Genomic DNA, 13,526 nt, shown 5'->3' on the forward strand with positions numbered 1-13,526 from the left:
AAAAAACAAAAAGGCCAGGAAGAGCTTCCTTGAGGAAGCCATGTTTGAACTGAAACCTGAAGAATCAATAGGAATTATCCAGAGAGGATAATCCTGTTGTGTGGAAAGGCTTTGTGGTGTGTTCATGACCTTGACAAGTCTGGTATAGCTCATGCTGAGAGAAAAAAATGGGAAAGGGAAAAGAGAGAAGGTTGGATAGATAGGTAAGCAGCAACCATATTTTAGTGCCAAGTAACTAGCTTCTAGATTTCAGATTTTGTTTGAAAGTCAATGAAGAACCTTTTGAAGGTTTAAAAGTAGGCACTGCGTGATTCATAAATTGCAGCATGTAAGTCAAAAAGTCTTAATACAGTCTGATGTGGAAGTGACTGATGGCTGGCCCAGTAGATAGATGGATGGATGACGCTATCTAAAGGTGGGCTGAGGGGTGCCTGGTGGATCAGTCGGTTGAGTGTCTGACTTCAGCTCAGGTCATGATCTCATGGCTGGTGACTTCAAGCCCCGCGTCGGACTCTGTGCTGACAGCTCAGCTGGCATGCTCTGTCCCTCTGTCTCTCAAAAGTAAATATTTAAAATTAAAAAATTAAATGTGAGGGGCGCCTGGGTGGCTCAGTCGGTTAAGCAGCCGACTTCGGCTCAGGTCATGATCTCTCGGTCCGTGAGTTCGAGCCCCGCGTCAGGCTCTGTGCTGACAGCTCAGAGCCTGGAACCTGTTTCAGATTCTGTGTCTCCCTCTCTCTGACCCTCCCCCATTCATGCTCTGTCTCTCTCTGTCTCAAAAATAAATAAACATTTAAAAAAATTTTTTTAAAAATTAAAAAAAATTAAAAATGTGGGCTGAGATGTCTTGCATAGTGATAATTCATCTTTGGATATGTTCAGGTGTCAAAGAAGGGAGTCAAACTATAAATGGGTTTTTGGACTAGGTTCTTTTTAATTTTTTTTAACATGTATTATTCATTTTTGAGAGACAGAGACAGAGCATGAGCGGGGAAGGGGCAGAGAGAGAAGGAGACACAATCCGAAGCAGGCTCCAGGCTCCGAGCTGTCAGCACAGAGCCCGACGCGGGGCTTGAACTCACGAACTGCGAGATCATGACCTGAACCGGAGTCGGACGCTCAACCGACTGAGCCACCCAGGTGCCCCTCGACTAGGTTCTTTTAAGGTATGTTATACTATGGAGATTTACAATACCTTGCATTTGTAAATGTCACTACAAATAATAGTTGCACTTACCTCTATGGGTAGCTTATTCTTTTACACAAGTTTTCAACTTCTCACTCTAGGCCTACAAGGTAAAAGTTACCCCACGTCACAAGGTATTAAGGCTTGAGTTAAGTAATTTGCTCAAGGTAACAAGGTTAGTGAATAGGAGAGCCAAAAGTTTTAACCCAGATCCATTGTATTCCCAAAGGCCTATCCTCTTAACAGTTACTCTATAAAGATTCTATCCAGGGGCACCTGGGTGGCTCAGTCAGTTAAGCATCCAACTCAAGTTCGACTCAGGTCATTATCTGTGGTTTGTGAGTTCCAGCCCTGCAGCGGGATGTAAGCTAACAGTGTGGAGCCTGCTTGGGATTCTCTCTCTCTTCCTCTCCCTCTGCCCCTCCCCCACTTTCTCTCTCTCTTTCCCTCTCTCTCTCTCTCTCAAATAAACTTAAAAAATAAAATAAAAATAAAAGGATTCTACCCAAACAAGTGCACAGATATGGTAATACGCACTTGATGAATGAACAGTGTAGGCCATAAAGATATTTTGAATTCTTCCAGGGGACTTTGCATTCATCTAATATTTTATTTTAAAAAGTTTTTAATGTTTATTTTTGAGAAAGAAAGAGTGTGAGCAAGGGAAGGGCAGAGAGAGAAGGAGAGAAAGAATCTGAAGCAGGCTCCAGGCTCTGAGCTGTCAGCACAGAGCCCAATGCGGGGCTTGAACTCATGAACCGTGCGATCATGACCTGAGCTGAAGTTGGACACTTAACAGACTGAGCCACCCAGGCACCCCTCACTTAATATTTAGACTTCTCCTATGTGCCAAGCCCTAGGGATACAGTAGTCAATAAAAGGGACATGGTCCCTGTCTTCAAGTTGATAATAGGAAAGACAGATGTGAAACCAAAAATTTCACAAATAACTATAATTGTGTTAAGTGCTTTGAAAGTAAAGTGAGAGGTGCCATGTAACAGGGGGTCTAATCTAGTATAGAGATTCTCAAGCAATGATTTAGTTGTCACAGCCCTATCTTTCTCCAAAAAGTTTCTGATTGGCATTCTTTAATAGTTTCTGACCTATTTTAACCTTTAATAGCCAAATCCAAAGTCTTATCTGAGTCCCTTTTATTCCTTGCTAGAAAAGATTTTTCGTTCAGTCACTAGGAAACTGTGGGTTTAACATCAATAGCAGTCACTCCTGAACCAGTAGATCATTTCATCCTGACGCAAGTACATTTCCAACGGCACTCTGGACTCTGTCTTCTGGATGTGTCTCTGGCACCTCAAGCAACTTGCCTTACCTCCCCTTCTTGCAAGAACAAAACAGTTCTTGCCTCTACCAGGCCTCCCTCTTGCTGTCCTTTCGACCAGAATGAGCAGATTGGAATAGCATCACACAATATTTTTCCAAAAATTGTCATAACTGACCCCTTTTCTTCCTTTTTCTGCCTCTCCCTCTTCTTGGTGCAAACCCACTTTTGGATTCTTGGTTGTCTTCACAATTGATCTCACAGTTCATACGCTTGTGTGTGAACTCTTTTCATGTAAGTTTTTTAGGTACAGACCATACATTTTGTATTTTCATACCTCCTTGTTGAAAATACATAGGTAGTAGCCAATAATTGTTTTGATAACATGTGATTTAAGTTGTTGTACAGCACGCTACTGTTTACCAAGTGTTTAGAAAATGGTATCATTTGTTTCTAACATAAACCTTGCAAAAGATGTGGCATTCCCATCTGTAAAGAGATGAGCAAAATGAGGCTCAAATATGTTTAAAGTCTTCCCAAAGATCACAATTTCTAAACAATAGTGACATGTGAAAAAAGGGAATGCTACAAAATGATCTAGTAATATCCCCCCTCCACATTTACCTAATCCCTAAAGAGCAAACTATTCACTCTTCAGGAAAACTTTCTTTAAATCCTCAAATCTCCACTTAACCTCAGTTAATAATTGCTGTCTCTTCAGTGTATTGTTGGAAGCGTTTTATATCTACACTCCCCAAGAAAGTGACCGCTAGCCACATTGGCTAAATAATTAAATTTATCTAGTTATAATTAAATAAAATGTAAAATCCAATTCCTTGGCCACACTATTCACATTGGACAGAGCAGATACAGAATATTCCCATCATTGCAGAAAGTTCAATTGGACAGTGCTGGGCTAGACCTAGAACTTGCCAAAGATCAGAGAAAGCAGTATGACTGAACCGAAAATCCAGGCCAGTAGCTGGTTTGTTCTGAGTGAGAAAGTTCACCGGGTGAGTGGGAAGCAAGCTGACCTTTGAAACAGTGACATCACAATGTACAGTTCACAATGGCTCCAGAACACCTCGGCTCCAAGGCCACGCTCCCTAGCCCATATCTAGGTTCCTGAAGCCTCTGCACATGTAGTTCCAGGAGCTGCTGTCTTACTAAAATGTCAACATCTTTGTCCTCATCTTCTGTCTGGGACAACCTCGTAGAATATCACTCTCTGAGCTCAATATGGAAGTGGCTACAAGCAACTCTTCTGGGAGAGACTAGTCCACCTCAGCAAACAAATTTTGGAGTACTAGATACCCTTGCTCCAATTATGCAAGTTATCCTGGGGATTTCTTTTTTGCTTTTGTTGGGAGTAGGAGTATATATCTTATGGAAACGAAGTGTTCGGTCAATTCAGGTCATACTCTTTTGTTCCAGAGGAATTTAAATAGTTAGAAATTGAAACTTGGTTAGTTCTCTCCCACATTGCTGCTATACCTGTATTTTAAGACCATGCAGATGAGGAAAGGATGAACCCTAATCTCTGAAATTGGTTGAAACTGGGTTATCCTTAAAAACTTTTGCCAGTTAGGTTTCGAGCATAAAACGCTCTCTCTCTCACAGTGGTTTTTGGCCTGTTTTAGAATAAAACAGATGAAACAAGCTTATAAACTGAGAAGGCAGCTTAACCTCAAACTTATTTGATCACATATTCATCTTTGAGTTTTTACTATGTGCCTGACACCATTAGGGGCACCTTTTCATAGAATAGGCATTGCAAGGATAATTGGGATCTTGGGTTTGGCTTTGCGTTCTTACTGTGACATTGCTCTGTACCTGATGTCAAGGCATGTATATTCATTAGGCACCGATATTTTCATTATTTCTTTGTTTTCACAATATCAGGCTTGGGCACCTGGCTGGCTCAGTCAGTTAAGCATCTGACATCAGCTCGGGTCATGATCTTGCTGTTCATGAGTCTGAGCCTCACGTCAGGCTCTCCGCTGAGAGCACAGATCCTGCTTCAGATCCTGTCTCCCTCTCTCTCTGCCCCCCACCCCCGCCTGCTCATGCTCGCTCTCTCTCTCTCTCACACACACACACACACACACACACACACACACACAAATAAATAAATAAATAAATAAATAAATAAATAAATAAATAAAACATTGAAAAAAAACCCAACAATATCAGACTCAATAAACAGGGATTCTTCTGGGGAATAGGAGCATAATTGGCTGGGATTGTAAGAAACATTGAGGATTTTACATACTTGTAATCACCAATAATAATAACTTCATAGTTTTATCACCAGCAATAATAGCTATATTTACAAGGTAGTCAAAATGCTTTCTTTCTTTTTTTTTTAATGTTTATTTGTTTCTGAGAGAGAGAGCAGGGGAGGGGCAGAGAGAGAGGGAGAGAGAGAATCCTAAGCAGACTCTGCCTGTCAGCAGAGCCCAATGGGGGACTCTAACCCATAAACCATGAGATCATGACCTGAACTGAAATCAGGAGTCTGACACTTAACCAACTGAGCCAGCCAGGATCCCCCCAATTTTTTTTAAGTTTATATGAGAGAGAGAATATGTGTGTGAAAGTGTGCTTGGGGGAGGGGCAGAGAGAAGGAGAGAGGATCCCAAGCAGAACCCATGAACCGTGAGATCATGACTTGAGCCACAGCCAACTGACTGAGCCACCCAGAAGCCCCTAGTCAAAATGTTTTTAGAATCCCAACAATAACATGAAGTGGATAGAGGTTGTTTTCATATAGAGGTTTCATTTTCATTATCACCTCCATTTTGTAGGCAAGCGAACTTGGTTATCACTGAACCAAGTTGACATAGACTGTAAAAACTGGCAAATCTGAGATTTGAACCCAACGTTTAGGATGCCAAATTCAAATCTCCAAAATCTCATTTAATGTAATCTAACTAACGTAAATCCCCAACAGAGATATGTGTGTATACATGCACTTCAGTTAGCTAATAGAAGAATATAAGGCCAAAAACCCAAACTGTTTTCTATAATTCTGGGTTCTGCTCTTGTCTGGTTAATGTTCAGCTCAATTAGATGAACCCTCAGCCCTCCGGACACCTCAGCCAAGAAAAAGAGGTAGTATAACAAGTGGTTAACAGCAAGGGCTTTGGAGTCGGACTGCGGGGGCTCAAACCTTGGTTCCGTCGCTTGCTGTGTTGACTGACAGCAACCAGCCTCCAAAACCCCACTTTCCTTTATCTGTAGGATGGGTTTGCTAACAGTGCCTCTCTTAGAGTTGTAGTGAGGGTTAAAGGAGATATTGTGTATGTAAAGCTCAGTACGCACGAAGTACTCAATAAACAGGGCCAGTTATCATAACAAGGATGAAAGATGATTGGTTGTTTGGGTTTTTTTTATCCTGACAGGAATCTATCCTAGATCATTAAAAATTTTCCCCCAGGGGCGCCTGGGTGGCTCAGCCAGTTAAGCGGCTGACTCCAGTTCAGGTCATGATCTTGCAGTTCGTGAGTTCGAGCCCCGAGTCGGGCTCTGTGCTGACAGCTCAGAGCCTGGAGCCTGTTTCAGATTCTGTGTCTCCCTCTCTCTGACCCTCCCCCATTCATGCTCTGTCTCTCTCTGTCTCAAAAATAAAAAACGTTAAAAAAAAAATTAAAAAAAAAAAAGGTAAGGTAGGCTAAATTGAAAAAAAAAAAAAAATTTTTCCCCCAGGACCAGGAAACCTAGTTTTTCAGACCACTGTGTCCTGAGGGAACCTACACGGAAGTCAGAATTCCTGGGTTTCAGTCCTGGCTCTACCATTCCCAAGTATACAACCTTGGACAATGGCAGGGTCCAAACTGGAAGGTATTTAAATGGCTACCCAGTTCTGGTTTTTTCCTACATAAACAGGTCATGCATAGGCAAAACGCCCTCCTAGCACAGATCCCTGCCTGTGACAAATTTTTAGTAAATGATATCTATTATTATCATCTTCACTAATTAAATGCAACTAATAATCCCTGACCTGCGTATCACTGTGTTTTGTGGTAAAGATCAAAAGACAAAAAAGATGTGAAGGTGTTTTGTTAAACAGAAGCCTTGGCATAGGGATGAGGAATTATTGTTACTGTTAGGTTTTTGTTTTGACTCTGTTAGTAAACTGAGGCATTCGTGCGAATAAACAAGTAACGTTCAACCTCTGTTGTTTTATTTTAGAAAATATTGTTGTTTATCATCACACTCTACAAACTTTACAAGAAGAGCGCAGATTTTTTTCAGGCTTTGCTGGTCAACCCAGAAGGGAACGCTCTCCCGGGTCAAGACAATAACTTCTTCCTGTCCTTGGGTCTGCAAGAGAGAATTTTGAAAAAACTTCAGACGGTGGAAAACAAAGTGAAGGACCTGGAGGGGATGATCATTTCCCACAAACCTGCCACGAAGAGGGATTGCTCCTCTGAGCCCTACTGCAGCTGCTCTGACTGCCAGAGTCCCTTGCCCGCATCAGGATTTACTTCCACATCTGAAATGTGACAGACTCCAATCTCTTCCAGAAAAGCACTGTTTTTTCCCTCATGTGTGTGGTGGTGTATCAATAAAGATAGAGAACTATATTGAAATTACCCTGCAAGGACGGGCTCTCTGTTCACTAGGGCCCAGCTTCTACTGACGTGTGCGGTGGGGTAATGTGGGGTATAGTCGTCGTTAAAAATGTCTCTGAGATACTGATGTCACTTGGTAGGCTGGAGACCATAAACAGGCATATTGCGACAAGGATGACCAAACCGGAATATGTGGGATGGGAAAAGAAGGGAAAGTGGGTCAGGGATGCAACCTTGGGTTCCACGCTGAAGAGGTTGGATTGGATGCGATAAAAACAGCAAGAAAGTGCTGTTGAAGGGCAATGGTGTGGACTGTCCTGTAAAGGTAGGCTGGCTCTTGTGCTGGTCTTTGGTCTAAAGGTAAATAATGTGGCCTGGGAATCTGTGTTCATTAATTACTCAGAGGTGGACAAGGGTGGGGTGGACATAAAGGACACTATAATTTTATCCAACTTTTATTGATACTTAATCTGGGCTAAGCATTATAACCCTTGGGAATCTGTCCTGAGTGCTTCAGGAGCACCCAGTTTGGCTGGTTGGGCAGTTAATTTCAGAACAAGGAGTTATATGTGATACAGTGGGGTTATACCAACTTGAACTTAGCTGAATTCTCCTATGTGAATCCCAGCTAGGCAGGGAGGGAAGGAGTCAGCTACCTGCCATTTCACTTGATGGGTGTGCCCCCCCCCCATAGGAAGGAGGGCCCACGGAGAGAGGGATGGTAGTAAATCATCCCCTCAGTGGGTGGGACTCAGATTCCCCAAGCCTTATAGTGTGTGCATTTTTGCCACAATAAATGTGATTACAGTCATTGAAATACTTTGCAACTCTCTGCCACCCAAATGAAATACTTGGGCAAAGAAGGCAGCAGTGATTTATGGCCATCCTGGAGAAAAACTGGCTGTGCTGTTCAACAGGATACGATATAACAGTCTCCCAAGCTGGCATCTTCCTAAGGGATTTCCAAGGATAATTTTGATCATAAGTTTTTTCCAGTGCACTGGCATTGAAATGCAACCTCTGTAAGATGAGACCTCACGGCATAGTGTACTCAGTGTAAAAACAGGTTAGTAAATACAAGGTAGGGCCAGGAAAGGCTTTGCAGAAGAAGTGACATCTGAGTAGTCCCATAAAGGGTTACATAGGCAGACAATGAAATGGAAGGTATTTCTGCTGGTGAATCACCACAGAGCCATATAAAAAAGAGGGTGGCTTGGCTGGAGAAGGAGAGTTTCAGGATGGCTAAAGCACTGGCTATTTTCTAAGCTACAATGAAGGATTTGGGCTTCAGGGTAAGACACACTAACTTCATCCTCAGATCAGCTTTAATTGATGATGTGGTGGGGCGCCTGGGTGGCTCAATCGGTGAATCATCCAACTTCGGCTCAGGTCATGATCTCATGGTTCGTGAGTTCATGTCAGTGCATGCTGACAGCTCAGAGCCTGGAGCTTGCTTCAGATCCTGTGTCTCCCTCTCTTCCTGCCCCTCCCCTGCTCATACACTGTCTCTCTCTGTCTCCCTCTCTCTCTCTCTCTCTCTCTCAAAATAAGTAAACATTACATTTTTTTTTTTTAACTCATGATGTGGTGGGGGCGCCCGGGTGGCTCAGTCAGTTGGGCGTCCGACTTCGGCTCAGGTCATGATCACGTGGTCCATGAGTTCAAGCCCCGCGTTGGGCTCTGTGCTGACAGCTCAGAGCCTGGAGCCTGTTTCAGATTCTGTGTCTCCCTCTCTCTCTGACCCTCCCCCATTCATGCTCGGTCTCAAAAATAAATAAACATTAAAAAAAATTCATGATGTGGTGAACAGAACAGACGGAAGTTACCAAGTATGCATTATCTGTTAGTGCAGGTGAGGAGTTTGTTCACTATGCTGCTTAAAGAGTTCCATGCAATCTTTTAAATAAAGTCAAAGTCTCAAGGCACCTGGCTGACTCTGTCAGTGGAGAATGTGACTCTTGATATCGGGGTCCTGAGTTTGAACCCCATGTTGGATAGGAGACTGCTTTAAAAAAATTTTTGTTTTTTAATTGAAGTCATTATCTCCATTTTTGCACAGTCCACATTTAAGTGTCTTCCTACATAGTTCTAGTCATCTTGTTTCAGTTACTTTTCTGGGGTATTTCAAAGAAAGTGTCAGAAGAAGGGCCCAGAAGAGTAGACTGATGTCATGTAATGAAGGGCCTTAAAGGTCATACCATATTGTTGGAAATGGGTCATTGTAGGTTCTTAGACAGGAGAGTGACATAGATTTGGTAGTCCGTATGGGAGACAGAATAGAATGATCTAGATGTAAAAGATAAAACAGGCTGGCTGCTTGTATGAGGATGCACGGTGTGGTAGAAACTGATGGAGTCACCTTGTTTCTGGCTCTCAGCTCTCCAGAAAGGGTGTGTGGGTCACACCACAGTCACAAGAGACTGATACCAAGTGTTCGTTCCCAGTGTGGGGAGTGGGTCATTCTTGAGACCAGAGTACTTATGTCCAGGGCATCAATTAAGGAAACTTGGATGTGTGGCGAGCAGAAAATCAAGGCAAAATGGGGAAAGGGCTTGAGAGCTACTTTGTCGTTCAGGTCAGTTGGGCTAGACCAACTATCCTCCACCACTCCATACGGAGGAGAATCCTTCCCCTCCGCATTCAGTCTGCCTCCTTTGGGAAAACCCTGACGACAGCCTGTTGGGAGGCTCCCGTTTCAGTCTTCACACACACCAACCCTTCTATTTACAAACACTATCTCTCAGCACAGGGTAGGAAAGAATTCACTTTCCATAATTCACTTCTCCCTTTACTGCTACCACCCTAGTCAAAGCCCCCATCATTTCTCACCTGGATTCTCAAAATGGCCTTCCAACTGGACTCCCTGCTTCCATCTGTGTCCCCATTCAATTTATTCTCCACACAGAGGGCAAAGATACATTACTCCTCTGCTTAAAACCTTCCAATGGCTTCTTAGTTCACCCTGAGTAGAAGAAGTCAAATTCTTGTCTAAAGGACTGTGCTTGATGACATGATCTGCCTCACCCTCCTTCTTACTCTCTCCTCTTTCCACACCCTCTTATTCCTCACATACTAAGCATTATCTGACCTTAGGGTCTCTGCACTTTCCCCAGATACCTATGTGGCTTCTTCTCTTACTTTCTTTGGGTGTATGCTCAACTGTCAATCTGAGAGGTCTTCCTTGCTTATTTTATGTAAAGAAGGTGCCCCTCATGCCAACATAGTATAGCCCCCTTTTCCTGCTTTTTCTTCACAGTACCTATCACCTCCTCCACTTCTACTGTCATGCATTTGCTTATAATCTGTCTTCCCCTCTATCTACCCCAGCCTACTAAGAACGTAAGCTTCAGGAGAGAAAGGGGTTTTGTCTAGTTCACTGTTATATCCCAGGCACTCAAAACAATGCCTAATACTTAGCAGATATTCAATATTCATTGAATGAATGAGCGAATTCCAGTCTTGACTTTTAGCAACCTCTTAGCAGCTTCCTGTTCCTCCATTTCTTCAGATACATGGTGACAGATAACACTGTGATGCAGTTCTCTCGAGCTGGGGGAGCCTGTAGCTAGTCTTTTTTGTTTGGTTTGTTTTGTTTTGAGAGAGAGGGAACAAGTTGGGGAGGGGCAGAGAGAGAGAGGGAGAGAGAAAGAATCCAAAGCAGGCTCCATACTGTCAGCACGGAGCCAGACGCAGGACTTGATCCCACAAACCGTGAGATCACGACCTGGGCCAAAATCAAGAATTGGACGCTTAACTGACTGAGCCATCCAGGTGCCCCTGCTTTGTTTTTTGTTTTGAAAGTAGGTTTCACGCCAGTGCAGAGCCCAGCGTGGGGCTTGAACTCATGATCCTGAGATCAAGACCCGAGCTGGGATCAAGAGTCAGACACATAACTGACGGAACAACCCAGGGACCCAGGTGCCCAAGTAGCTAGTCTTTATAAGGCACTTGTTCAGAGCCGTATACATTGCTGAAAGCTTTACATGATTTTTCTCATTTGATCTTCACAATAGGAGGCGGTAAGTACTATTATTCTCATTTCACTGATGAGCAACCAATGCACAGAGAGGTTAAGTAACTTGCTAATATGTGGTGCAACCGTGGCTGGCAATCAAGCAGCCTGATTCTAAACCTGTGCTCGCTTTAGTCACAGCATTTGGTTGGCGGGAGTTTCCGTGAGGCTTTTGGACAAACTGCAGCAGGATGGAGCTAGATGAACCCAGACAGGTGAAGGCAAGAAAAACAAAGAGAGCGTCGCAATCATAGCCCAAGGGATAGGGAATTTTGAAAAAGTGTTTATCCCCTCATCTTTTTAAGTTGATAGCTAAAGTTTTCATCACAAATGTATTAATTTTTTTAATGTTTTTATTTTATTTTTGAGAGAGAGACAGAGTGTGAGTGGGGGAGGGGTAGAGAGAGAGGGAGACAGAACGTGAAGTAGGCTCCAGGCTCTGAGCTGTCAGCGCAGAGCCTTGACGTGGGGCTTGAACTCACAGACCACGAGATCATGACCTGAGCCAAAGGGATGCCCAACCGACTGAGCCACCCAGGGACCCCCGATCACAAATTTAAATAGTTGCAATGAATGTAAACTCTGGCAAACTGTAAATAATGACAATTTAAGATAGCACTGTCAAATCACTTTTTATAATGTATCCAACAGACTCTATGTTACAATTTAGTGACCACCATCATCCATTTAAAATTACACATGAGCTCTTTAATATTTGGTAATTCTATATTGTTCTTTCATCTCTAAATTATATTTACTCCATAAAATGTTATCCAAAGACAATAATTTTTACGTTTCAAAAACCTTTTACTGATCACTTATTCGTGATAAAAATATGTATCAAGGGAAATCAAAAACATTTTTCCCTGTAATTGTATGGCTTTATGTATTTGAGTTATTCTGAGCTGAGTAATATTACAATTATCTTTAATAGACAGCTGCTCAAAATGACATGATTATAAATTTTGATAGTACATAAATATAAAAGGTAAAATTCTACTGGAAACACATCTCTCAGTGAGATAGATGGGGATTCCCCAGAAATTAATTCATGTATCTAAATGACTGTTTCTTACTGCTAGATTAACAGGGTTTTTGCTTCAATTTTTTTTTGTTTTCATAGATACAGTGCCAAGAAATATGACTCACGAGGGAATGCTGGTAATTCTGTTACAGAATTGTCGATCAATTCTTTGGTTTCCTTCTGAGTGATACGCCAAAAGTCAAAGAATGCTCCTTCCTCAGTGGGCAGTTCAAATAGACCTACTACTAATTCTGTTAAAAGCAAAGCGAACCAAGCAAAAACCCGGAAACAATCTAACAAAAGAACTTGTTATCCAGTCATTAGAGTCCTTCGCTTTCTCAAGTGATTTTTAATTATACTGATTACTTTTCTCTTCGAGGCATTTAGGAAGAGTTGGGAAATTCGAGATATTGTTAATTTCAACACATCTTTAGCATTACAATATTACTGTAATTTAAATATATTTTAGTTGCAGCTGCAGATTTAGCTCAACTTAGTGTAAATAATAATTATGCAAATTAGCAACGCCAGTCTCTTTGACAAACCAACTAACCAAATTAGGCTTCTCTTTGGGGAGAAAAACATTTCCCTTTTCAAGTCAAATAAATGTGTTAACAGGCGCCCCCGTGACCACATGTCACTTCTCAATCCCAAGATAAACATGGCACTGAGCTTTGACAGGGGTTGGTCCCTAAGGAAAGTAAGGCTCTTTCAGTTCAGGTGTTTTTAACCCACGCCTTCCTTGCTTTGTTCCAGGACACTCTTAGGCAAGATGCCACCCCGCCTTCACGTGGGGTGGCAGAGGCGACATCTTTAAACGCAAATCTCATCACTACCGCCCACTGTCTAACAGGTCTGCACTCGGAACACCCCAATATGGGCCCAAATCCCGCACTAAGAATGCCTAGTCTCGCTCTCCGCTCTCCCTTTCAGCCCTAAGGTGTCCCGGGCACGCCAAGCCTCAGTTTGATCTGCGCCAGGTCAGAAGCACGGTTTCCAGAGCCGGCGAAGTCGGCCCCTCTGCGGCTCTTTCCGCTTCCTCACGGCGGGAGTGGCGGCCCCCCTCTGCGTCAGCCCCAGCTCAGTCCCGACCACCAGTGGGCTTGCGCTGGCCGGGAAGGTCCCGCGCAGGCCGCAGCCCTGCCAGGGCAAGCCAGGCACCGAACGGCGCCACCTCCCCCTCGGGGGAAAGCGACAGCTCTGCTGCGTTGCCGGGTCCAGGAGGGAGGCCGGAACCCTCGGCGAGAGGCCGGCGTGGGAGGGAGGGAGGGGGAAGAATGTTGGTGCAACGCAGCTCCGAGCGATCTGACCGGGCGGCCGAACCGCAGCGGACGCAGGCCGGAACTCGGCGTGGGGACTTCGGCCCGCCTTGGGCCGGAAGTGGGGAAGGCGGGATTGTCCTTTTCCGGCAGAAAGTAGGAGGAACCGGGGGCGTCGCCGTGGGGAAGAGT

The 13,526-nt window shown here is 43.6% G+C and overlaps 1 protein-coding gene across 2 annotated transcripts; it reads left to right on the plus strand.

Moving 5' to 3' along the window:
• Nucleotides 1–3,539: 3,539 nt before the first annotated feature.
• On the plus strand, nucleotides 3,540–7,060 carry TMCO2 (transmembrane and coiled-coil domains 2). Of its 2 annotated transcripts, none has more exons than XM_040456990.1 (2): nucleotides 3,540–3,876; nucleotides 6,657–7,060. In XM_040456990.1, exons 1-2 carry the CDS (start codon nucleotides 3,634–3,636, stop codon nucleotides 6,969–6,971), a joined length of 558 nt encoding a protein of 185 aa, XP_040312924.1. In that variant the 5' UTR covers nucleotides 3,540–3,633; the 3' UTR covers nucleotides 6,972–7,060. The 2 variants fall into 2 exon arrangements, with proteins under 2 accessions (XP_040312924.1, XP_040312934.1); XM_040457000.1 differs by having other exon boundaries at nucleotides 3,540–3,765.
• The last annotated feature ends 6,466 nt before the right edge of the window (nucleotides 7,061–13,526 follow it).

The sequence above is a fragment of the Herpailurus yagouaroundi genome, unplaced genomic scaffold (assembly GCF_014898765.1).
Source record: "Herpailurus yagouaroundi ecotype Mexico unplaced genomic scaffold, PumYag 77, whole genome shotgun sequence".
In the NCBI taxonomy this organism is placed as follows: domain Eukaryota; kingdom Metazoa; phylum Chordata; class Mammalia; order Carnivora; family Felidae; genus Herpailurus; species Herpailurus yagouaroundi.